This window comes from Bemisia tabaci, chromosome 5, assembly GCF_918797505.1.
Source record: "Bemisia tabaci chromosome 5, PGI_BMITA_v3".
Lineage (NCBI taxonomy): Eukaryota > Metazoa > Arthropoda > Insecta > Hemiptera > Aleyrodidae > Bemisia > Bemisia tabaci.
Window position 1 is genome coordinate 21612417 of NC_092797.1, and position 26920 is coordinate 21639336.

Consider the following 26920-nt stretch of genomic DNA (forward strand, 5'->3'; position numbering starts at 1 on the left):
ATCGCTTCATGCGGAGGTCTTAGGGCCCAAAAGTGCAGCCATCCTTTTCACCAACTTCTGACACACAAAATTTCACTGCTAGTCTGCAGGGTCTGCAAATTCTAATTCTAACCAAGATGGCCAAGAAAGTACAGAAATGAGCGTTCATCCGCAAAAATGAGTAAATTTATGCAAAAACTGCGTCAAATACGTGCTTTATAAACGACGGTTTGTAACAATAATATTAGTAAATTGTTCTGGATATTTGAAATTCATAGGTTGGCTGCATTTCTGGGCCCTAACTTTGTTCGCGGAGGCATCAGTGAAGGCCTGATGGATTTTCGGAGTTTCACATGTGTCTAGACTCTCGCTATATAGGTACTCTTTGTAGAACTGGCCCTTAAGAACCCTTCCTTTTCTGCGCAAGCCGGCAACGTTGGACGGCGGTCGCCGGGACGCCACGCTGCCGAGCGCGGGGTCGCCGGTCGGGAGTTCGGGACGCGCCGCGACGCAAGCTCGGCTGCGCGGCGGGCGTCGGATGGTGTCGGCGACGCGGCCGGCGCGGCGCGGAGGAGCCGGCAGGATATAATGACCTTGACTTATTCACCGAGTACGTCATAAATTCAAGATTCGCATATTGCACAAGTGCGCGCGGCTCCCCTCTCAGTCTTCGCAGACGACCACTCGAGAGGCTGAAGTGCGCCGGGATGGGAAAACCTGGGGCACCCGGGGCTTGATATGGGTGCGAGCACCCTCTCCCCCTCGTCAAAAGTGAGGACAGGGGAGGGTCCAGAGTACCCTTGAGAGGAGACTCAGCACTAACAACAATACACAGCACTGAAGTTGCTTTCAGGGACCAGGCTAATCTTCCGACACTGACGACCGGACAGGCGTATTGAGCAATCTGTTCATCAAACAAGACTCATTTTCAGGTTGAGAAATTTCATCGATCAAGTGGTCTGAGCGAAATTTGTTAGCCAGAGTTTAGGGTGTCTACCGAAACAGGCTGACCAAAAAATCAGTACTTTTTCAGAACTTTTTCGGTACATTCCCAAGAAATTCAGTACCTCCTCAACAGGAAAATTCAGTACTTTTTCAGTACCTCCATCTGACGAAATTCGAAAAATTTCTAAAATTTGAATTTCTCGCTTAAATTGCGACAAAAATGACAAAAAAATTTAAAAAAATTCCGAACCTTCTTGCTGAACTTCCGCACTTTTTCAGTGCTTTCGAACCGCCCTTCAAAAATCAGTACTATTTCTGGACTTTCCGAAAATTCCGGACTTGTAGACACCCTGGAGTCGCTTCGTGTTAAAAAAAAAGTTCTTCCTTCAAATGGACGTATTTCTACCATACGGAACTGTGTGCATTTAGACATGAGCCCTGAGGCCCTTAAGAAAATGTGTGTAACAGGACTCACGTCATGATGCTTTTAGTTCCGTTTGATAAAAATACGTCAGAATATTCTCACCCTCGTTTGCATTATTGTTTTGATTCATGAAGTGGCACTCTTGAAATATGTTTTCTTGAGTTAAAGAAACAATGCACTAAAATTGAAGAATTCAATCTTGAAATTGACAACGATGAAAAAAAAGAAGAAGAAAAAGTAGAGCAAATTAGCAGGTAAGTGCGAAAACCTGTGGGTAATTTCCCTGATGTTACCCTTTTTCCACGGTTTTAGAGTATGAGCGAGACCTTAAATATCTCATGAACATTCTACGAAATTATCATTTATTTTCCACGGTATTAACAATGGCAGTACCGCGGTAGAAATATTTTGAATCTCCTGACTATCCCAATTTTCAACAGAAATTCCTGGCTTTTCTAAAAATTGTCCAGGTTACAGAAAGTTCCTTGCATTAATGGTTAGGAGTAACCTTGTCCTGAAGTTTAGTAAATATAAAGGTCCCAACTGAATCATCATTCGTATTATTGAGGAAAAAATTCACTTTCATCTCACACTTGATACTACGATTGACGATTTGGTATTTAATTCGTTATTGACCTAATAACTTTCAGTGTTTACGTATCACGCCTATCAGACACTATCGCATGACACTTGAAATAGTCGAGTTCAATTATTTTATTTACAAGAAGACAGCCACTCAAGATTCTCTAAATATTTGGGGTGCAATTAACATTCCTCGTCAAAATTAACGTTTAATAAATTAAGAAGAGTCTATTATTCGCTCATTGAGAAAAAGAACGAATTGGTGCATCATCGATGCTGACAAGAACAAGAGACACGCGAAGGTTGCGGAAATAGACGGCGAATTGGAAAATGAAGGTTCGGATGAGTTCGAAAACTGCTGTAATAGGAAACACTCACACACTCACACGGCTGCGCATTACATACGCGTCAGTATGAGTCATTTTCCTGACGTTTCCGTCATTTATCACCACATCATGATGGTGCAGAACTTATGAGCCGACGTAATGGACGTCGTGGGAAATCCTCGATCCTCGGCTATAGAAACCTACGGATGATTCAAGGATCGCCTACTATACTAAGGTGCAAATAAGAACTGCAAGATGGAAAAATTCTCCCTGTATTCATGCAGTTGAATAAAACATTGCAAACGGCATGTCCTTGCCACACTCAAATGGGTGTTGTAGCCTACATCTCCAGTACAAGTGTAACCATGTATTTGAGCACGAATACACCTGTACCAAAACATGTGCTGCACTTGTGGGGCAAGCGACAGGGGTGACGACATTTGCAAAGCAGAACTAACAGTAGAACACTTATCTCTTTTTCTGAAGCTGAACTACTACCTAAAAAAAGCTTCAAAACTTGCGACTATTTCAGAGACTCCCAGGAAAAGGGGAAAATCTGTTCAACTTCTATCGGAGGTATGTGGAAAAATAGTCTGTAATTTTGTCACAACGCGATGCGTAAAATCGACATGGCCGTATAACTAGGGGGTGGCAGCCCCTCCCCTTCCCCACCCACACGCACACTCTTAAAAATTGTCCAGCTACGCTAAGGAAAATTGCCTGTCTCATATACATGTATATCTTCTTCACATGTCATGCCAGGTCAGACTCATCTTGACCGGTACGTTCTTTGAACACATGCATTCAATTCCCCGTACTATGTGCGTTCAAAAGTTGGATTCCATTTTTCAATAAGGAACCACTATCTCTAGCTCTCCTATAAAAGCACACATCTAAACAGGGAAACCAATGGCATGTATGCTGTTTCTAAAATGGACCAGAAATAGTGGTTATTGCAAAATGTAATCCAGTTTACGATGACACAAACGCGGCTGGACATGAGCGAGCACATGAGCTGTTTTGAGTGTACCTGATGAGGACAATATTACGCACAGCGATGTGCCATTTTTCTTCTTCTTTGCATGACCTCAGGGCTACGATTTAAAAGCATTATGAAAATTGTAAGGTAAGTGTATTTTTCTGACCTTTATTACAGGTGGGGACCTGCGGCGAAATAGTGGAAAACTAATTTCGAAAGATAAATTACAACTCGCGTTCGTTGTGCCCGACCGAATTAAAGGACCTGACAATGGGCCCCTCTGTTTGAGCTTGAACCCTGGTTTCCTGGTGTTCCGCCACTTGTCCCCCCCCCCCCCCCCCCCGTTTGTTTAGAGCCCCCGGTCTGCTCCCAATGTAGGCCTCTACCAGCTTCGCCTCCCTCAATGGATCAACGATGGAAGCATTATGAGTCACTTCTGGGTTTTTAAATACCTCATTCGATGTGTAGCTATAATCTTTTAATTTCCCGTTGGAATTGGACTTCGAAGTTAAACGACTGCACAACAGACTTTTTCTGCCTCCATTCTGAAGAAGACACACTTCGGACAAGTCCCGTTTAATTTCTCAAAGATAGTTTTGAGGCAGTCGTTATTCGATGCTATAAAGGACATAAATTGAACCTTGCGAGCACCATATTCAGAGAAGATCAAAGCACAGCGCACAATTTTTTTTCTTCCTCACTTTTCCGGAATCTTAAGATTCACTTTCCCAACTTTTCCTCATTTTCAGGGAATTTCGCAAAAGGATCAGAGGATGCGATTGGGGATTGAGCATTGACCAATAGTACAGTTCGGATGGCCTGTAAAAAGTCACAACGAGCACACCGACTGAAGAATAAGAAATATTTCAATGTGCTTCAAAAAAGCAAGGAGGTAAGACATGTTTTTCTCGGAAACTAAGTCATTCACGTAGATTTGGCAGTATCTAGAGCCCGAGTAGTATCCTAATTTCAAATGAAAGCTATTGAATCGATCTAAAGGATTAAAAGCTCCTCGTAAATAAATGAACGAGACGATTAGGATTTGGAGGTTCTCACGAGTAAATGAAGGACCATGAACTCTTCAGCGGAATCGCAGATCTGCGTCGAATATCTTCGCCGCAAAATCTCGATCGCGGAGTTTCCTCGCAAAATCGCGGAGCGTCATCATTGTTGCGCGATTTCCTTCGTATACAAAGTGGGGGAAAGACAGAAAAATAACTGTCGCTTTCCCAACTACCATTGTCTTTCCTAACGTGCATTAGTGTACTCTAGTGCAGAGCAATCCCCATTTCCAGCACCCGGACCACAGCGGCAACATGGTGTCATTAGCGAAACGCAGCGAACAAATAAACTTGGTAATGTCGAAGCACGATCCAAGGCCCTGGCGAAAACGCCGTTTCGCGCTCGATGAGTCAGGCCAGGCCGGGCACCCCGACGGAAAACTGGGTGTCCTGCGTCCGTCGCCGTCAACTGCGTCACGCATGGAGCACCATCGCGGCGCTGCCGTACCATAATCGCGAGATGACGCAAGGCCACGGATCGGCCTTGCGTTTGTCACATCGGGAACGCCGCCGCGGCGCGGGTTGGCCGGCCGGCCAGCAACGGGCCGTCATCCGCCAACCACCCCGCGAGATTCCGACGGGCTCGATGCCCCAGTGCTCGCGGACGCTGCTCGGTTACATGGCTCGAGCGCGTGTTCGAGTCGGAGCGGCAAGCAAAGGGCAGCCAGGTACAAGATGCCTAATAAGAGCATTGGTAAACAAACATCGGAGCGACGACTCGCCCGGAACTGGGTCACCGTTGCGTTGCTTCGCTCCTCGCGCTGACACTCGAGCCTGCGAATTTTCTGTCATCGATCTCCGGACAATTTGCGTCCGAATGTGAATTCCTGCTTGCCGAGGACGTGACGCAAGCACGATGGCATCATTCGCAGAGAATTCGGGGCTTGAAGACTGCCGTGCTGAGGAAAAACGCCGTATGAGCCTTCAGGCGTTGCCAAATGGAAGGATAGAAACATTGGGAGGAGACCTGTCGGAATTTTTCCGAAGTTTGCGGTTTTACGGCGATTTAATGGTGGAAATGTTCGATCTTGGGGGTAAATAGGTTTTCCTTCGGTTACAGGAGGAAGCTACATGAATTTGAGTTGAAAATGGGGGAAAGCTTGGAATTTTTTGCATCCCTGCGTTTAAGTCCCTCATATGGATTCGCTTGAAGGGACGAGAATCTAAAATCGACGGCTGAAGTACCTCGCGCACGAATTAGATATGTTTTCAAATATTGAAAAACGGAGACACAGAAGGGCAAAATGACCAAAATTAAAGGATTCACCACTGTCAGGATAAAAGAAGGGTCCATGTTGGGCATGGTGTCTAGTTTTCTTGGCAAAGCTCATTCTGATTTTCCCTGATTTTCAGTAGCTCATTCCTGATGAGAAACCGAAGTTTCTCTCACTTTCTCGGGATTTTCTTGGGAGAATAATATAATTTTCCAGAGTTTCAGAATGGTTCGAGAAGAGATTCCCGGTTTCTGGAACAAATTCCCTGAGTTTTCCCTGATTTTCCCGGTTTTTAAAAAACTAGACACCATGATATTGGGCAAACCAAAAGTTGTGAGGATATCTCTTTAGCGTACTCATTGCTTGCAACGAGAGTTTAGTCTACGTACGAACGAGCGTGGCAACGGGGATTTAACGACTCGAAAAGGGCGATCATGCTTGACGAATGGAACTTCCATCGCGGCTGCCGGTCAGTGGTAGGAGCTGGGTGCTCTGAGCTCGGACTCGGTTTCCATCATTGTCACGATGAAAGGGCGGATCTGCCATCAGTCTATGATCGGTCACCGAAAACCGACCCGCGCCGCAGCCGCCGCCCCGTTGCAAAATCGACTTCACTTTCTCCGGAAGCGAAACATGATCACCAGCCATCAGGAAACCGCCCATCAGCGCTCGTCGAAGAGGGAACACCACCGTTCATACTGGGCCATGCGAGCTAATGAAACGCTTGTACGCCGCAACTTCATGTGTCGCGTGGAGGTCCTCACTTGAAAAAGTATATATTTTGGGGGGGGGTGCCCCCCTACCTGTACCCTGGGTGGAGTTGGGGTGGGGACCCCCCTAAAAAGTTTCCCCTCGACAATGATTAGGACAACAGTCCAGACAGGAAAATTTTAACTCAATAATTGAATATATTATGGCGTATCGACCGTTTTTTTACCCGTCTCTGTATGTAGAGTATGTACCCTTGCATACAGCATTTATGTGTAAAGGTGAGTGTGTGGACACTGGGTTTCACGGAGACCCTCAGGAAAGGAAAAAATGGCGGCGACTCTAAGTGGGGGCGGCTGAGAAGGGCTGTTGTCAACCTTTGAATTTTTTTTTTCAAAGGTAATGCACAAAATTCTGTCACCCACTCACCCTCGCCGCGCGCACTCTGTGTTTGGCAGAGACATGGAGTCCTCATACAGCTTCTGATTTTTCCGGCAAGAGGCTGCGAAGATTTTCGCCCATCGCCCAAGCGAGGAGATAAAACTTGCCTTTGACTAAACGCCAATTACCTCAAATAAAATGGATCAATTACACGTGCAAACCTGAATATTCCCGATCAATTCGTGTTCAGAAAGACGATAGGTCCCGTTGAAAACCATGGGGAGGTATTCGCGTACGTAAATTCAATGAAAGGGGCTGTGAACTGATAGTAAGCAGTAGTATTTTGGATTTTTTCGAAAAAAATCGATTGATCGAGTCAATTCGATTTTCTTCGAGAATCCAGTTTCATGGATTGAGATCTATTCAAAAAAATCGATTTTCCGAAAAATCAATTTTAAAAAATCTGAAATTACCTACGAAGGCTCAATAACTGCACTCACATAAACATTTAAAAATAATTGAATGAAAATTTCCGGGAAATTTGCTAAAATGTTCGCCCAAATATATTTCCTCACGTGCCCATTTAAGTAGTGTAATAGGGCAGCAATAATCGGAATTTTCGATATTAAGGGAAAAATCGATTTACACGAGTAATGGCACCCAAAAAATCGATGCGATTATATTGATTTCTCCGTTGAAAAATCGAGTTTTCAAATAATCGATCAAGAACCCTCGACACTGGTGAGCACTGACAAATCAGTGACATACTCGACAACGTTAACGGGCGTTTTCACCGGCGTTTATTGTGCAGCGCTCTGTCAACTCACAAACGCAGCCATGAATAGGTAGAGCTGAAATAATCTCCAGATTTTACTAGGCACGGGCGCGAGTGGAAAGTAGATGGGGAGGGAGGGAGGTCCGTTCACCGACCTGCAGCTGATTATTTACTTCCCTCATCTTGACCTGATGGATGCGGGCTGCGGATCTATGAGACAGAGATTCCGAGCGATTCAGAACTAATTTCAATAGATCCAGCTATAGATCCACTGATAGATGCGGATCCCCCGGCCCTAAGGCAGTAGATGCGGTGACATCTATTAAAACTGTGTTTCTGATTGCCGACTGGTACTGCGCGGCGGGATTCGAACCCACCATCGCTCGGATTGGTAGCGACTGAATATCGACGCCGCTATCCACTGCACCACGGTAGCTGATAAGACGGAGTTGAGTAAAACACGATAAATGATCTATTTGGAGGTTAGGTTTCCTACGCGCTTCTTCTTCTTCACTCGGTGAATCAAGGTATCTGATTGGTCAGAACGATTATTTTCATTTCAAAGCAATCGTTCAACACTGTATTCCAATTCTGCTGATCTATCGCTCATCCATGGATAGAATCACAGTGTAGAATCACAAATAGTTTGATCATAGATGCGCGATAGATGAGATTTGCAGATCTATAGCCGAGATCTATGAAAGTAAATAATCAGCCTGCTGGCGAGGACTGAATTGACAGCCACGTTAGAATCTGATCGCCTCTTATGCAAAATAATGAATCCGATATTTATCGAGAGCCAATGCGGAGAAAATAATATCGAGTCCAAACAATGGGTGAAACTAGAGTTGACGACGCGGCAGCGCAGCGGCCTTGCGGCTGCCACGCCATTCATAAAAACCGAAGAAGAAAAAACTTTCTGATCGCAACTTAACTGGATTGGTTAAAAATTTCAAAATTCTAATTTGGTTCCGCGATATTTTTGGAAATGATTCCTCCGCTTCAAATTTTACGATTTGTGCGGAAAAATGAATCAGGAGGGGCGGAGGGAGAGGGGTGGGGAAAAAAATAGTCGTGACCGCGAATGTTCAATATTTCATCTTCGAAAGTCATTAGAAGTTTTCTTGTTGCCATTGAACTTAAAAATATACTGCTATCTTCCAAAATTCTTAGGAACTTCTTCAAGATTCACAAAACGTAGTGGCAAATCCCAAACTTGAACTTTTTTTGAAAATTAATGTCATTAAACATTAGAAAAGACTACTTCCATTCACAACACAGTGCTGGATCCTGTGGAATTACGGACAATGCGTGATAAATTTACCAAAATTTTTGGTTCAAGGAAACGACAGTGAAAATATTTAATGCTAAAAGCCCACTGCACTTAAACTTGGTCACGGATTAACAGAGTTCTTGTTCGAATGTGTTGAATAACTAAAGGGGTAAGAGCAGGGTGTAATTTTTTAACCACTGAAACAGTAGCATTAGCAACCTAACGATCTAACCATCATTTGATGGCCGGAGTGCATAATCAGTATCTCAGTTCATTGCGATGTTTCAAAATTTCAGCTGTCATTTAATTTTTTCAAAGAGGAACAAGCAAACTTGACAGCTTCAAATTTACACAAAATATTTTGCTAACAGAAGAGAAAAATCAAAGAAGTTTTTGAGGAATTATGTTGACTAGTTTTCCAAAGAAAGAATTAAGTATGACGGAAAGTCTGCAACATCACCGAGGAATGTATGCGATTTCGCACTTTGGCTGTTCCTAGGACTGAGAATGAGGTACTTAAATTTTTAAATACGATCTGACCGATTTGATCACGACTCAACTTAGATAAGTACAAGATAATAGTTATTTGATAATATTTGTTGATATAACAGTTGAGGAGGCTGAGACATGGAGAAAATTCTCCAATTAAAACAAAAAATTCCTATCTGGTGGATGAAGTTCATGCTCTCTTACATGAACCCTGGCATGCTCACAGAAGATTTTTATTTCCTGACTTGTTTACCAGTCCTAAAGTGGGGCCAGTGAAGTAAGTAATTACATTGCAAGGGACTTTAGTCATTCTGTCATATTAATAAATGTAGCCCCTGCAATGGCACAGGACAGCTAGTAAATAAAAGTGAGCTCAGTCGTTTAGGTTATCCTGAATTGATGTCTACTCATTGATTCAAAATAACTCTTGAAAACACAAAATCATCATGCACATGAGGCTGTGTCATAAATATGCTGGAGAAGATTTTGTCTAATACATCAGCTACAGTATTTCTGGCTAAGCTTTTTCCCCACTGTGAGACTGATCATCTTGACTGATTATGAGACCAGCAACATGGTCAAAACCTACGCTTCTAATGGGATTCCATGAAAATACAGAATTTAAGATATTAAATGATAAAGTCTTTCCTCAGGTGCTATCAGTTTAAACAGTTAAAGGAAATGATTATGAGTTATTTAGCTACCAAAGCCAAAAATTAGCTCAGTCCAGCGACAATGTTCGGACCGTCCTCAACTCCTTAGCATCATTAAACAGCTGATTAGTTACCAGGTAACTTGTTCAATGGAAGTTATCTAGCTGCACAAGCTTTCTCCCCCTTCAAGAAAAGAAAGTTAAAAGTTTGATTCAAATACTGTTAGGGATGGTTATGGTCCAAACGTGATCAGATGAAGACAGCTGCCTACTGGTTATGGACCAGGAAGGAGCTGTATCCGGTGAACCCAAACCACGACAAAATCAGCAGACTTGGAGGAATATTTGAGAAAATATATGAATCTACTCACCAAAACTTTAGTAAACCGCCTTTCCAGTTCCATTTGGTCGGGCATCGGGAGCTTGGTCCGAATGCTAGCTCGAATGTTGGTCGAACGAGGGAATTCCACAGGGGGTGGAGATTCCATTTTTGAGGTTGAAGTATTCCCCATCTTATCAAGCACATGAAATTATCGAGATAAACAAAATTATCACTTCACAATCAGAGGAAGAACAAGAACACGAGCAACAGGTGATTCACGACACATTACGCCGCGCATAACAATCGGCCGCGAGGCATCGCGATTTGCTCAAAACTGTTGACGCCAGGAATCTCGCGACCAAAGCTCGCGTCCGCGAACGCAACTTCGATAGCGGCAGCCTGCGGCCAAGCGTGAGGGAAGCCAACAACCGCCATTATTTTTCGTTTTTGTCCTCTTGTTTACGTTCTTTTTTACGACACGCTGCGACATCTGTTGATTTTTTTACGTACTGTTTCACTTTCGTTGAGCACAGTAGTTTAAGTTTTGTACTACAGAGGTCGCTTACCGAGTGAGCTGTACAGCGTTGCCAATTTGAAACAAGGTTTAAAATCGTTGAAATATTGACAAGTTTTCATCGATTATTAAATTCCAGGATACGGATAAGAATTTTAAGAAAAATTTCAAATATTTTTCTTGAAAAAAGTAAATGTAATTGAGTATCCATCACGAATTCTCAAAATGGCATTAATGTCTGATTGAAACTTTACAACTCAGATCCTGTATATTGAAGAGGCTGGGAAAGTCACATGACTATGAAGGTTGCTAAGTCACGTCTAGAATTTTTAATTTTGCAACATTTATTAGTGTGAATAAATTACATAAATATTTTTGCTGATTTGGCAATCTGAATGACTATCAGGCAAATGGAGAATCCCTGCGCCCTGCCGCCATCTTTTAGTTTCAGATTTGTTGTCGCGTTGTAAAGCGACTGAGGGAAAGTTTCGTCAAATTTGGTGTCGTTACCAACGACAGGGAGAGCTTTGCTCCCTTTTGAGTGATCCTTTAGGTTTTTCCAACCCAACTAGCCCTTATTGCAAGTTTTCAATCGCGGATTAACTTTTTTATCGTGTTGTGATTGTTACCATGGCCCTCTGAAAATGTCGCGCCCTCAACTTTTTGTTGTCCCTCCATGCGGAGAGTCTATCTCCCACTTATCCACTGTAGATGTTAGAAGAATTAAACATGGACAAGAACATTCTCAATCGTGTTGCTCAACCTTTAGCCAAAGGGAGCAGCTCTGATTCGAGAAAAAGCCAAGGTAAGACGAGATCTCCGGAGGCATCCTCCATTGTTATGTACCGTTCCAACGAGATAACCCTTCCTTACTCCGATCGGTAATTTTCGTTTATTCTTGCCTCATTCTTTGGCCGTCACTATCCTGTATCTCGACCACTCCTTCGTTCAATTTGGAATGCTCAAATCCTTACATACTCAATTCGGATGTCTCAATCTTTACTGATTACTTCGGCTGCAAAGTGATGTCATTTCATGAAGCCTATTTGCTTGACCTCCATTATATTTTTGTCATGATCACATACTTTCAGGTCAATGGCTGCAATTTATGCCCAACTTGCACAGCCTGACTTCCTTCAACAGTCTATTTTCTGTGAGCACCAGGCCTCCTAATTTTCCAGGAGATACACAATGTACATTACAGTAGGATGTATTCTACTACTACTAGTTCCATTTCATTCAAGCTCCCAGTGAATCATTCTAGACACTTCTCCGTCGTACGTAAACTATCATATGTGTACAGACTGTCAATCCTTGCACGCATATTGGTCTGCAAGTTGATTTCCGTTTTGGAACATATCTATATGGGACTCCTGATGAGCTGTTCTTCTCGTAATCCTCAGAAATCATTTTAAAGTGGACCCTGGGCAGTTCACTATTGCCCATGTCAACCGTCCACTTCCATGTGTCGCTGTGTTCAGCGTCATTCAATTTAAATCTACACTCATTCTTTTTCATGGATCCTTGTTGATCTCTTGAGTGAGCAACCCTCCAGGCTAGAGAAAGAGAAGCTTCTGGATGATGGAACTGCTTTTTCACCTCTGCTCCATAGTGGACGATAGCTTCCTGTCAAGGTTGAGAACATGTATTTCCATGAACAAATCATGTAAAATGTCACTCAGGTTGAAGCCTCTAACTTATGGATATTTTTTCTTCTGATAAGGAAGACTTAACATATTTGCTAATCTGATGAAGCAGGAACTTTAGGGTTTAGGAATTCCTTTCCTCCTATTATGTAATGATTGAAAAGTGAAGTGGAAAGCTGAACTCCATAATCAAACATCTTACTTCTAAACAAAATTTAAAATTTTTTTTTGGAAGTGTGATTTTCTCATTTAAGAAAGAGAACCAGTATATGAAACATTTTAATCTTGCCTACGCAATTTTTAGTTCCATGCAGACTGGTAAGGCTAAAATATTAACATGATAACTAAAATCCCAAGACATTCTACTCAGCCTTCTAAATCCTTCAACACTACAAGCACCAAAGTCACATGGAGTGAGACTAAGATCTTACGAGGAGACTCGAAGGCTGTTAAATGTTTCTGTAAGTTTTGACTCATCTGTCACTGTGTCCTCTAATTATGTATTTTTCTTTCTTTTTTTTTTTAGATGGTAGCAAATCATTTCCTCGAGGCTCCAAACGCCGGGAGCCTCAGGGCCCCAGCACCTCGAAGTTTGACCAGAATCGGAAACCCATTACTCAGAAGACCAAGTCGCTGGACAAAAGACCTCGCTCCAGGGGATTCAATAATGGTCGAAAGACGTGTTCCGAGGTAGATACAATCAGTATTTGAGTCAGCTTCAAAAATATACAAAAATTAATATGCTAGTTCTTGGCCTAAAATATAAGTTAATTTCAAAGTACTTTATCTAGTCATGGTACAGAACCCTTAACACTTGAGATCTTATTTTTCAAGTCAGTTAATGAATAAAATGCTTCAAAAATGAATGGTAAACTACTCCTTCAAATTTTTTGTAATTAAATCTCGTGTGCAAGAAGTAGTGTCCATGTTGGATCAAATTTGAAGTAATTTTTCCAGGCCTGCTAAATGCACTCTTACCACTAACAACATGAATGTTCCAATTCAATGCACTAAATTAATCATCTTAAACTGCAAGTACATTCCGGCTTTTTGACTTAACCACCCATTCACCTCATATGATAAGTATTTTCGTTAGCAGGCGCCTAGGACATTATCTTAGCTGACGAGTTTATTCGCGCCATTTGTCGGCGTTGTGAGGCTTCAGATGCCATCTATCGGAAATGCGAAAAAACATTACCAAAAAAATCGCTCAGCAATGCGGAGAATTAATTCGTCAACTGCGTTATATCCCGCGCCTGCACTGACGAGTATACTCGTCAAATGAGACGAATGGGTTAGTGTCCGAGTCTGAGGGGAGGGGAAAACTCGGAAGTTGTAATGCCTCTTCCCATTTTAAATTTTGTTTCTTTACAAATAAATGATGTTACAGGTAGCAGATGAATTCGATGGGGCCGAATACGGTTCTGTGGTAAAACGTGAAAGTAAAAAACACAACTTGAACCATTTGCTGAACTTCCATTATGCCCCAAGGCCCGGTGAGCAATGGGGCGGATTTGGCAACAGTTCAAGGCAACAACATTACGGACACATGACAACACGGGACTTGATGGCGACTCACAAGCATAAGTACAACAAGGAACAGTTTCTTCAAGCCAAGTTAGTTAATTTTCCTCATTTATTTTCTATGTATTCAATATTTAGGTTCTCAACTTTTTTCGTTTCTTCCCCAGAGTGTTATTAAATTGCTTCCTTAGCTCAACCGTTGCCTACGAGAATGGAGAAGCCGTAACTAGTCAGTTTTGTGACGTCAAGCTAGTAGATATTTACCGAAAACAACAAGCATCTCCGGGTCTTCGGTGCATCGATGAGTGAGGCAGTCGCTGCAGGGACCAATTATAGTGGCCCTTGATCGGCCAAAGTTGCGCGAAGTGGCCCTTAATGCACCAAAATTGCGCGAGCGCCCCGTTTGAATCTGAGTGGAGTAACGATTTTCGGTATTACACATGTTCATTTCCTCGATTATAAGACAATGTCTTGTATGGGTTAGTTAGTTTTTTTAAGTGAAATTTCAACAAGCGTTCTCTCATAAGAACACATGTTAAACCGCAGACGAGTTTTATCTACTAGTGTGACGTCATAGAAACGTAGTTACGGCCTCTCTGTTCTCGTAATCAACGGCTCAACCAAAATAACATTTGAATTTTAAATACCTAAACTACGTTCGTTCAGGGTGTTCACTAGTCCACAAATAGTACTGATCTTTCTAGAGCAGTCTGGAAATACTCCTAAAGCAAGGAATATTTAATTTTCAATTTGCAAAATTCTCCTTCAATGGGTACCCAGCATATAAATGCCAAAACAAAACGCACCGATTAACATCATTTTATACATCTGATCTTACTGAAAGAAGAGCTTCTTAAAAAAAGTTATCACATGATCTACAAACCCCCCTACTATCTATAGTTGGTTTACATAGTAAGTATTTAGAAAATAGGTTTTGGTAAAAGTTCCCACAATTTTTAATGAAAGGGGTAAAAATACTGGTAGGAAGGAGCATAGATTTTAAAGAAACAAATCAATTTTTCCCGCACAGAAGTAGCTGAAAACAGTGTTGATTAAGCTGCATTTTTTATGTGATTATTCAATTATACTTTTTTTACAATGCATCGAAATTGATATCCCTCTCTCATGATGATGGTTTTTTTTTCAGTTGTCAATTTGTTGTACGTGCTGATGGCGAGTACTCTGTATATTTGGCTGATCCTGATGCTCTTGTGGATTGGGAATTTGTCGAACAAATCGTAAGTTAGACTGCTATTACTGTTAATGAAGAAATCATCTATATAAGCAGAAACTTAATAGAATCGGCGGTGATTTAATTACTGACATTCCTCTCTGCCATGCAAGGATAACTATTTTTCTTAAATTTTCCATCTTTGAAAGAAAATGTCATTCATTGTATAATATTCTTACCTGATCATATAACAGAAATATAACCATTTCTCTTTGAAATTTTGAGGAATAAATCGGGAAAATTGGAGGAGCTTTTAAAGTGGTTTAATAGCCTTTGCAAAAGTAAATAACAGTGATGGATTTTTTGCCGTATTTATTTTGGCCCACTGGATTAAAGTTAACTTTCAACCATTGATAATTTTTTTGGTCTATACCCATTTTTCAGAGAATGCCAATTACTGGTGAAGTGAACTGTCCCATATGCCTTTTCCACCCAGTCGCAGCTAAAATGACTCGATGTGGACACATTTTCTGTTGGTCCTGTATTCTGCACTATCTTGCTTTGTCCGACAAAACTTGGCGCAAATGTCCCATCTGTTATGAAGCAGTCCATAAAGGAGATTTGAAAAGGTGAGGATCTATCACACTTGCTATAATCATAATTGGATTGCATTTTGCAAGAAGGACCAATAGCATTCCAATGTTGCTGGGGTTGTGCAATTTACATTCTTTGTGATAAAATCATTAAAATCATGCAAAAAATTAAATTTATAGTGGTAATTTTTGTTTTGAATTTATAGTTGATTAGGAGTAAAGATAAAAGTTGTTTAGATTATCAGTTTATATTTGCAAGGTGAAAAAAGTTGCTCAATCTCAGTGACATTGAATGCCCTCGGTTCCTTTTTGCAAAATACAATCAAATTACTCATGGAACATCAATTTAAATTATTCTACCATTATTATCAAGTAGTGAACTGCCAATCGTTTCATTATTTTGAGCTTTGGAATAAAACTCATTTCAGTAACGTAGAAATTTATTTTACTTTCTAAACATCAGCTGGTTCATATCAAGAGAAATGTCTCCAAGTTATTCGAACTGCAATCCAAAGAAATGAACCAAATTTGAAGACCTTGTGCTGGCAGGAAATGCTCCAAAATTTGTCGTTCTGCCCATCATTTTTATGAAGACTGAGTTCTTTCAATTTTGTCTGTGCCTTAGAATGTATTCCGCTTATTCCACATTTTGTACATCTCTACTCACTTAAGGAAAACTCTAAAATTTCAGTGGTAAGGTTTTTTTGACAGCCTGTCGAGTGCAGCATAATACTAAGGACTCTTCCCCAATCTTTGGTCTCTTTCTTTTACTTTAAAAAAATCCACTATTCTCTCCTTTATTTTATGGCAGAAAGTTTTCAAGTTGGTCTTCAAAAAATTCTTCTTCAGGAAGAACCCTTTTTATGAGTGGCTGTAAGTATTCATCTAAGTTATGAGTGTGAATAACTTGCAGACTCCCCATAGAATTTACAAACTGATGAGTTTGTCAAAGGCTACCTTAAAAGTGAAAAAATTGAAATTATCATGCCTTCTCCTTATGTTAACTCTTCTTTTGGTCCAGCGTTGTTGCCGTGCCAAGATCATTCTGCGCTGTTGGTGAGCCAGTAACTTTAAAGTTGATGAAACGTGAAAAAGGTGTGATGCAGTGTGTTCCTGTCTCCCAGTTTGATGCTTACGATTTTGGAAAACCCCTGTCGGTCTCGGAAGGGTTATTGGACACCATCTATGCCAAACTCTTGGTTGCTGGCAATGATGAGGTAAAATCCCAAGTTGTAGTAAGGAGGGGTCTTTTTGCCTTTATTATATGCATTTACTTAAACCCAACTCATGCTATGAAAACAGTTCAATTAGGTCTACTCATAAAGATGAAGTCCTCCTAATTAGGAGGGCCAGACCTATCAATCTGATAAGTCCGATAATGCTAATTACCTGATACCTAGAAAGCAGAGCTGTTTCAACCTGCCTTAATGACATAGTTTGATGAAGTCTTCTGATTGAGTCTCACAGATAAAAATATGTGCATCCATGATGCTACATCATTCTATTGATCGTAACTTCTTTTTTAGTTTTTCATCAAAATATGTTAAATATGTAGTAGCTCCGTACTACTACATACTGAATGAGTCCATTACAATTCACCTACAGTCCTAGCAATGACCAGCTGCTGAAAAAAATTTAAACTCCAGACTTCCCTCCCACAGTTCTTGTTAAATTTAGGCTAACCATTTTTTCAAAGCAGCAAATGAAAATTTCATTGTCTGTTTCAGGTTTTGAATATAGTTGAAACTGAGGAAAAGCAACTTTTAAATCAACTGAAAGAAGATGAAGGATGTCCCGAGATCTGTTTCGTCGAGCAGGCTCTTAATGCTGTAAGAGAGAGGAAAGCTGCAGTTTTGAAAGTGGTAAGCAAAGTTGTGAAGTCCTAAAACAATATAAAATTTATTATTTAGGTGTCAGCTTTTAATGTTGACGAACTGAGCACAATAACTCAATATTAAAACATTAAATATAGGAGGTAGGTATGCTGAAGTGAAATTGGTTGGGATCTCAAAAACCTCAGAAGTGAAGAAAGAGTATTTTCCATCAGTTTACATGCTTTTCATCTTATAAGCATTTCATTTTAAATGCAAGTGTGCTTCAGACCAGTTGCTCATCTGCAAAGCCTGGTAGAATCTTCCAAACTGCAAGTCAAATCCCAAGGTCTTAGTATATGACTATTTGCTCTCCCACTTCGGCATCACTTATTGCCCCTTATCTCATCGATCTTTCACTTAGTAAACATATTCTGTTTTGTCATTTTAAAAACATTTTAAACAGAGTTAATACTGTAATAATTAGTGTGAAACAGTAATATGATCATTTGATAGAGAACATATTTCTGATTCTTGAACTTAAATCCCATTGTTCTGGTCCAAGTTAAATCTCATCTACTTGCTTCTTTTCAGCTGGGAAGAAATACCGAAACTGTTGTTATCGCTGAGGAAAAGAATGTAGAAGAAAATGAGATGGATGACAACCAATCCAATTCAGCCAGGAAGACGCAAACAATAGACTATTGGAACTCAGACACAGAAGCAGATGTTAATGAAAACATTAAAGACTCAGCTAATGAATCGGAGCCAGTCGACATCCCAGGCACCGAAGAACTGGAAAATCGCACCAGATATGAAAGCACTAGCAGCGAAGGTGGTGAAGAAAATGCTAATAGTTTCAAAGACAGCTTCAGACCAGAAGATTTGGAGTTCCATGCCACCCCTGTTATTAACAATCAGAACTCCAAATACTACTACTTTTATCAAGGTTTGTTCCCTAGTCTCACCTGCTTTACATTTTGATCAGAATCTTACCTTGCAATAGTGACACTTATTATTTCATAGAATCAAACTGGTTCACACAGAACCCCCTGTAACTGATTTAGAATCCTTATTAGTTCTCAATATTATCATATTCTTTCCTAATTTGTTAATACTGATGGATTTGTTTGGCGTTGATGCTATCTGTTAGTGATTATAACTATCATGAGGACTGCTCTGTTCCACAGTTTGTTCTCTCGGCTTTGGTGAGAGACAAGATTGTCCCCTTTGTATCAACTTTAGATCTAATCATGGACCTAACAAAATCAAGAAGTAGCGTTACTGACTTAGTCATCACCAATATTATAGTATTTTCCTAATAAGTGGTAGGTAATGGGCAGTGTGAAGTGAGCAGGATATCGTTAAAGGGTAGTTTGCCTCCTGTGAGCTATGGTCTTTAAATGAACTAATGCACCTGCATTTTGACCCTGATAAAATTCTTATAGGTTCTGTCCATTGTCTCACTGTCACTTTCTCATTGGTTCTGTCCCTCATCTGCCATTTTTTGAGTCGTTAAGTCAGTAATTTACAGCTCCGATATTTTGCCATCTGCTTGTATGCTTTTAAGTGAGGCTAAAAGGAGTACTCACCATCAGGTTTGCACATAATAAGTCGAAAAAGCACAGTTTTACGGAAGTCTGAGGATAGTCCTTGCTAGGAGGGCATGGAAATGTGCTTCTTAATGTTTCTCATCCTCATGATACGCATCAAGAAGTATTCCTCAAAAAAGTAACTCTAATCCGGAATTTGAGAATTGAAGAACATTACTTCCTGCTGTCCTAAAGATGCTCTTAATTCCTATCTCTACCAGTCAATTTAAGATTTTTCATTACTCTCCCTCATTCATAATTATTTGGATTTTTTGTCACAGCCTCAGATGGTCAGCAAGTTTACTTGCATGCACTTAACACTCGCATGTTGGAAATGCATTATGGCTCTCTGGAAAACTGCCCTGAAAGGATTACTGGACGGGTTTTGGAAAAAGAGTCTGGCTCAATGACAGAAGAGTTGCGGAAACGGTTGCGTTATTTACAACATCTGCCGGTAACTTGCCAATTCGATGTTGTGGAAATTGAACTTGGGGAACTGGTGTCTTCAGCAGTCATGGAAAGTTTTAGAGGTGAGGTTTTTGCTCTTACTGTTATTAAGTAGGGACCTGAAGAATTGGCTATTGCGAAACATGAGTTGAACCTGCCAATTTGCGATTGTTTTGATATTGAGGTGGGACTCAATTACCAACATGAACCTGCAAATTTTGCACCCAGAACACTAAGCCAATAAATTTCAAGGTTTGGACAAAATAAAGTCCGCTATTTCCGTATTTTGACAGTTTCAAGCTGATTCAAGTCTTAAATTTTAAGTCCCAAGTTCTCAAAATTGTGTACTTTAGAAAGTTAAAGTTGAGGTTCATTCAAACTAAATTTTCCGCTTTTAAAAAATTTTCCCTTCAGGATTACTTTTGCCTTTGTGAATGACAAGCAATAGAATTAAAAGTGTACTTTTCTTTCCAGATCAAATTGACGGAAGAGAACGTCGTCGTTGCAAGCGAGCTAAAGAGGAACGCAGGCGTGAAAGGAAAATTGAAGCTGATGAGAAGAAAATGTATGGCCAGTTTGTTGAACCAAGACGACGTATCCGTTTGGATTCATATCAGCATTTTCCAGAATGTGGCTTAAATGAGGCCTTTCCAGCACCTCCTGGGTAAATTTCCATCCTTCTTTGAATGAAATTTCTAACATGTCAACTACCTTATCAACCTAAAGGGAGCAGCAGTGTTTGGTCTCACCATGCTGCGGAAATAAGTAAAGGTTAGGGGTACAGAAAACTGGCTGGGAATGTAAAAATTGCTGTGAAACATTAGTTGCACTTTTTTTAGACTACCATAATAATGTTCGGTTCTGTGACAAGCTAGTATGTGGGTTGTTCTAGCAGCACTTTGTAAGTCACCAAATCATGGCTGTGTAATCGACGTTTCCTTAGACTTGCCATGCTGGAACCAGGAAAGTTGAAGCAGACTTGTTAAAGTTCTAATTCAACAGTAAAACTACAAAAATGTATATCTTGGTAGCGGCGTTTCATAATATCCTCTCTTATTTCATTTTTCTTTAGGAGACTGAACCAATATCATGACTTGACGTTTTCACATAACATTCTTTATATGGATATGATAAATCACCAAAGTGGCAGAGAAATAATATTCTCTAGTTTTCCGAGTAAGAAACAAAAAATGGCTTTCCTTGGAAGTCTGCAACGCCGCAAACCGAGAAATGCATTTCTGCAGTTTCACCGTTGAATTGCGGATTCTCTGTTTTCGGTCTTAGCGTCTTTCCCTTACAGCCGCTATTAAATTCTTTTAACATTTTTATTGAAATGCATGTGTAATGTTCGATTTTCCTAGTTTTTCAAGCAGGTTTGAGTTCAACAGATTGAAATATTAATTTGGATAAAATCATAACTGCTAGATTACCATACAAGCCCCGAAGTCAGTTAGTCTGTCCAATTCCACCCACATACAACCGCCATGGCAAAGAAAAGTTTTCAACATAGTCTTTTAATTTTTTTAACTTCTAATTTCATTCTGCTTTAGGTCTGATACCTCATTGGGAGGAACATCTGATTCTTTTTCATCTTTGGCAGCAGGCATGGCATCCGCCTCTCTGGATGAATCAGGAGATCCCAGCTCATTATCTTTTGCGCAGGTAAGACTCTTGATTCAAATGAAACAATCCATCAACCGTTTCTTCATGAAACTCTTTCTATCATTGGATTGGAGTTCATCAGTCAATTCAGTTACATCATTCTTTAGATAGTTGTCTTTGTCCCTAAATTTGACTGATACAGGTGTCTTGGAGTATTGGAAGTGGCAGAACCCACCTTCTCTATGGGATAGGAACAATAGGACTCCTGCATTTAAGAGCAGTCGTTTTTTCATGTGTATCCATCCCATTGAGACAGACATTGCAACAGAAAACACAAACCTAAAGTCGACGATCCAAATATGTCTGGAGAGGGAATTTCAGCAATTCTATCAAAACTAGTTGATACTAGGGGGCTACGCCCCCTGGCCGCTACGCGGCCCAACCCCTGAAGGCGCTCCGCGCCATCAATGGGCCGCTTCGCGGCCCCATTTTTACCCTCCTATCAGTGTTAGTTTTTTTTTTCTCCTAAAAAAATACGATATGAGGTATACTTTAATTTTAAACTTTACTTTAAATTACTTTAAAATTAAAAGGACGCGTTTTGGAATGACTGCTTGATGAAATATTGCAATAAACAATGAACAATGATAGTCAGGTATTAATTCAGATTTCATGTGTCGGGGATCGAACCCACGCTGCGGATATAGATTACGCATTCGACGTCTTAGACGACTCGGCCACCGCTCGCCATGAAGTCGTAGGTGCGAATCTTGTGTAGATAAGTGTAGAGCTGATGCGCAGGCTACCCAGCTACTGCGCAACCTCCTCGACCACTGCGCATCCTCCCGCGCATAGCGGCAGCAGTCCCGGAGCATTCTGTAAAGTTACTCACTTTTATAACGTGATTTTGAAAAAACCTGGGTCCTATTTCCAAAATCTAATTAGAGCGGGCACATCTAGGGCCAATTACCTGACGATCTACGCAAAAATCATGGAAATCGGCCCGGTAGAACGCTCAAACGAACTATGACAAAAAGTATAAATTTACATTGTTCTTATGAGAGAATTCGCAACTTTACCACGTAATATAAAAAAACCTGGGCCATATTTTGAAAATCTGAAAAGAGTTGGCTAATCTAGAGACAATTGCCCGTCGATTGCCGCAAAAATCATGAAAATCGGCCCGGTAGAACGCTGGAACTAAGCGTCACCAGTTTCGTAAAATTAGGAGGTCTCGGAGCTTATAGTATAGATTGACAATCCCAGCAGGTCAGGATGTTTGGTGATACAGTCAAATCTGGTGTGATAGTTCAGTCGGAAAAGCTGGGAGAAACCCAAGTTTTGACAAAATAATAATACAACAGTCTCATGGCACAAATTTCTGTATATGCAGGCTCCTGTCTTCTTTTGTCTTTAAATCAAATTTTGCGCAATTTTTTTTTTTTTTATCCATGTGATTTATTTCACACCAGTTTGACCACAATCAGGCTGCAGGAAAGATAGCCACTTGAAAAATAGCCCTATCTGTCCAGAATTCATCGGCACACTTCCACCTCCATGCTCACGTAAAATGTTAAACTCTGAAAGAGGTGCATTTATTATTATTTTCATCAAACGTTTCAATTCATTTTCTTATTCCCGACAGATGTTACGAGATGGGAAAAAGTTTTCCTGTTGTCACCAAAGCTACTAGTGCTTGGCCATCTATCGGTAAACAGAATCAGAATCGTCGTGCGGTGGAAGATTTTCCAGCAATCAGCTCCTCACCACCTTCAAAGCAGTCGACTACCAGTGAAAGTCACACTCTCAGTCAGTCACTGGCACCAAACTTTCATGGAGCATCAGGTAAATGCGCAAGCTTTCAATTCATGCATTTATTGTAAGTTTCTTTGAGTCTTGGTTTTTAGAGGAATTCGAGTATCTCTCAATAAGTATCCTTGCGCCTCGCCTGTACATTGGAATGATGCTCAGTTGTAAGGGCTCCAAATGGGCAGTTTTCCTGGCTTGAGAAAATTTCTCAGTAATGACATTTTGGAATCCGTCAGATTTTTTTGGGAGAAAAATTTGACCTATGTTTATATCATCGAAAATTTTCCGTATTAAGATGTTGCAGTATTTTTAATTTCATAATTCTGACAGGTGGTGGTATTTCAGTTTTTGAGTCTTCTCACCATGATGCAAGAATAAATTCAAAACATAACTCAATTTAGTACATTTCTTGTGACGATTGGGTTTAATCAGCGGACTCCTTCTCATAGACAATGCCATATCTTTCTCAGAAATTGTGGTAATGTTGTATGGTAACTCATGGGCATATACTCAATGCAGTAAGCAATTCTCCAGTAAAGTTTTCACTGCGCTCCTCATAATTATTGACGTATACCTTTTTCTAATAGTTTCAAGTTCCTTGGGAGAGGTAGGGATTCTAATATTGATAACTAATAAAGTTCAACGTATAAGTATGGACAGTTCTTGTTGCTTCGGTTCAGATGTGCGGTTAGCAAAAGATCTTACAGTGCTCTCAATTTTTCCAGATGCGGATGGAGGTACCACAGGCAGTAAAAAGAAGAAGAAGAAACAAGTTTTGTTTTCTTTGGGAATCTAGTTATAAGAAATAATTATGTTGTTTAGCTAGGAAGACTAGGAAAAATGTCTCTATTCCCTTTTTGCGAATTTTTTGTATTGTTGGATATAGTCCAAAATCATTTAAATGTGTCCCGGCCATTGTTTAAATTAATTTTTTAACACCTATGGAAAGAGAATTTTTGAAAAATTCAAAGTTCGCTGCTCTGCTACAGTGTATTAGTCCTGCATTAGTGAATTAAAAAATAATAATAATTTATTCTTCAATGGGCTGCCTCAGTGAAATTTGTATCCTTTAGTAAAAAAAAAAAAAAGGCGAAGGCAAATTCCGAAGGTTTTTTCCCAATTCATAAATTTGTAAAAAGTTTAATAAATTTTTGCTTTAAGTCACTCTAAATTAATGAAAATTCCAATGAAGAGTTCCAAAAAAGAAAAAGCTGTGGTAGTTTGAGCCACCACAGCTCAAAATTCTGCATGATAGTAAATTACTTTGTTACTACCTCCGATTCATCTCAAGATTGAGTAAGTTTCGCTGTTGGTTTAAAACATCATGTTGGTGTTTCGAAATTTTTATTGAATTAAAATGATGAGAACTTCTCTCATATTGGGATCTTTTTAGCATTGACAATTTGTAGGCTGTACTGCTAGCTCATCTTGTGCATGGTACACAATATTGTAATGTGCATCTCGGAGCTGTGAGAAATTCATTTCTTCTTTCACTGGCTCAAGTCAGTCAATTTTGAAACTTTACAAGACTCTGTGATTTTTATGTAATTAAACCGTGGGTACTGTTTGTTGTGATCCAGGTTTATTGTGGTTCCATAAATTGCATAGACTAAAAATTTAATTGTATTTAGGACTTTTAAGTTCATAAAGTATTGTTGAGTATTCCTTCGTAAGAATTTTGTATATTCTAGTCCCTCTTTCTGATCTTAAAACTCAACATTTTCCTGCAGCTTGGAGACCGTCCGTGAATTTCTCTTAAGTGAACAGAACGGTATCAGTGATTACGTCACTGATTTTTCTGTTGTCATGATTCAACCATCATACTTACTACATACTAGAGATGCAAGGTATTTGCAAGCCATTTGGTTTTTTCTTGTGCTCTAAATGTGAAACAAATCACCCGGACTTAAAATTGTAATCTTCGTTTTAACAACTTTAATTTTAATTTCATTGAGAAACCCTTAATTGCACTCCTCATACCTGTACCTTACACTCAGACAGGACAATGTGAACAGTCTTTTCATTGGAAATTTGCCAAGAGTTTGTTTCAATTTAATGAGGGCATCAGAATTAAGAGACTTTGGCGTTAATTTATGGAACTCAAAGCTGGTATCAGATATGTTAAACAAATTATTGAGCAAATGAAATAACTCATATCGCAGTTTAGAAGATTTTTGTTTTGTCTTTTTTATCTGCCTGCCTTCAGCCAAGAACATAGTTTTAATCGATCACAACTGCCAACCAATCAATAACTTTAATGTTGCATTTACAAAAGCCGGCAACAGATTAATTCCTTCCATTGTCACAAAAGTAACACTATTTCAGGACTGACAATTTCTATTAAGTATGTATCTTCCTTTTGATAAATATTCTCTTTTTCCTGCCTCCTTTTATTTTCTCCTTTATATTTTGTCATTCTACTTTCTTTTAAAAAGAAAAAGGAACGTAGCAGTTAAAACCATCCCTCTTAGAATTATATTCTCTGAATTTTCCATATAATGACAATTGGGCATATTGGTTTTCCTACAGCCTGTAAGTTCTTTAGTTTTTTCCTGTTTTCACCAGAATTCTATCACTGATTTATTTCACCTTTAAGTGGTTAATAATTTATTGTTTTTCTGTTGATATAGCAGATTAAGTAAATAACATTTTCATTTTATAATTCTCTGTTATTTCTACTCTATTTTTCTGTTTTGTTTCCTATTTATTGACCTATTGTATTATCATAACTTTATTTTTTTCCTCAAGCAATAAAGTTTGCATGTCTCTAAGCTCATGCAATGATAAAAGAGAAAAAGAAACAAAATATTTTTTGTTAGAAAGTCTAAGATCAATATCTTACTGCTGAGTATGAATTGTGACTGAACTCTCAAATCTTGATTAATTTATGATTAAAGCAGTCGTTAAGCACTAAAGTGTGTTTACTTTATTCCCCCAAAAACTACAACTGAAGTTACAAAAAATTCAGTCATTCTTATTTACCTTTCTCTTTCTACTCATGGAGTTGTATTCCTTGCTCCGCACATTTTCCCACTTTTTCAAAAATTATAATGGCTTCTATTCTCTAACTTCAATTATGACCTTTACTAAATTTAGTTTTAATGGTAAAAAATAGGTAACTTTAAAAAAATACGCATGAAAGAATTTCTGAGCAGATACGTATTCAACATGATAATTTTAAAGGACCATTAAACGTTATCAATCATTAAAGAATGATTACTTACCTAAAAAATAAGCTGATTCCAGAAAGATGGAGTGATCTGGCTCATAGAGTTAAATTTTGCCATTTCTTTGCCAAGATGAGACAAAAAAAATTCCAAAGCATTCCAGTAATGAAAAAATATTTTCCCATCAAAGTTTTGAAAGATTAATAACGCTAAAATCGGACCACCGGACATGCTGAAAAATTAAACTTGACAACACACTTTTCCTTGTCAATTGTTTTAGAATGTGACAATCTCAAAAAATATTTCCAAATTTAACTCATAATTAAGAGAAAACCTTTAAAGTTTCAGCCAATAATTAAAGCCTCCAGTTCTCAACAAAACAAAAATCGACTCAAGTTAAATCAGGGGATGAACTAATTTTACTTCCGGTTATATCATTGGCAAGTAGAAGAATTTTGCTGAGCACCAAATTTCTCCTGACAAGTTTACAAGTTACAAGCATTATCATGGAGGTAAAATTTTACTGACCTGAACACTCATAGAGATAAAAAGGAGGTGTTTGCATCTTGAGGATTGTGTACCCTGTGACGTAGGTCGGTACAACTTGGTCAGCAAAATCCGGAATTCGAAGTAAGAAAAACAGACCATAACGTCCGATTTTATTGCTTAAATCAACTCTTGATATAATTTCAAACACTTCATGTAGAATGCATTTTTTCTATAAACTACACCATTTCCAAGAAAATCGATGATAAACGTCGCCGTACCGACCTACGTCATCAAAAAAATTCCAAGATGCCCGAAATGCAAACACCTCCTTTTCTTTCTCTATGCTGAACACAAACTATTTGTTTAACTAATCGCAATGTTTTCAATCTTTGATTTGGCCCTTGTCGATTTTGGTTTTTTCACGAGCTGAAAGTTGGAATGAACC

General features: G+C 39.6%; 2 protein-coding genes across 2 annotated transcripts in view; one reads left to right on the top strand and one right to left on the bottom strand.

The window, feature by feature from the left end:
- Frl (formin-like protein) overlaps window positions 1-10513 on the bottom strand; it is a 119962-nt gene extending 109449 nt beyond the window's left edge. The window contains exon 1 of the mRNA XM_019050870.2: window positions 10160-10513. Coding sequence (XP_018906415.1) covers window positions 10160-10300 — 141 coding nt within the window. The 5' untranslated portion in view covers window positions 10301-10513. The remainder of the gene's footprint in view (window positions 1-10159) is intronic.
- A 537-nt stretch (window positions 10514-11050) lies between these two features.
- LOC109036638 (E3 ubiquitin-protein ligase RNF10) lies at window positions 11051-25734 on the top strand. The gene is made up of 13 exons (XM_019050984.2): window positions 11051-11429; window positions 12797-12960; window positions 13661-13887; window positions 14942-15032; window positions 15410-15594; window positions 16580-16775; window positions 17286-17420; window positions 17964-18318; window positions 19243-19491; window positions 19883-20072; window positions 20959-21070; window positions 22656-22855; window positions 23545-25734. The coding sequence occupies exons 1-12, from the start codon at window positions 11336-11338 to the stop codon at window positions 22701-22703; spliced, it is 2046 nt and encodes a 681-aa protein (XP_018906529.2). The 5' UTR covers window positions 11051-11335; the 3' UTR covers window positions 22704-22855; window positions 23545-25734.
- The last annotated feature ends 1186 nt before the right edge of the window (window positions 25735-26920 follow it).

What these genes read in the sequence shown, in the direction of transcription:
- LOC109036638 (XM_019050984.2), top strand. Translation starts at nt 11,336, where the DNA reads ATGTTAGAAGAATTAAACATGGACAAGAACATTCTCAATCGTGTTGCT. An exon ending in GTCGAAAGACGTGTTCCGAG is followed by an intron (nt 12,961 to 13,660) that starts GTAGATACAATC and finishes ATGATGTTACAG; the next exon opens with GTAGCAGATGAATTCGATGG. An exon ending in CATAAAGGAGATTTGAAAAG is followed by an intron (nt 15,595 to 16,579) that starts GTGAGGATCTAT and finishes CTTTTGGTCCAG; the next exon opens with CGTTGTTGCCGTGCCAAGAT.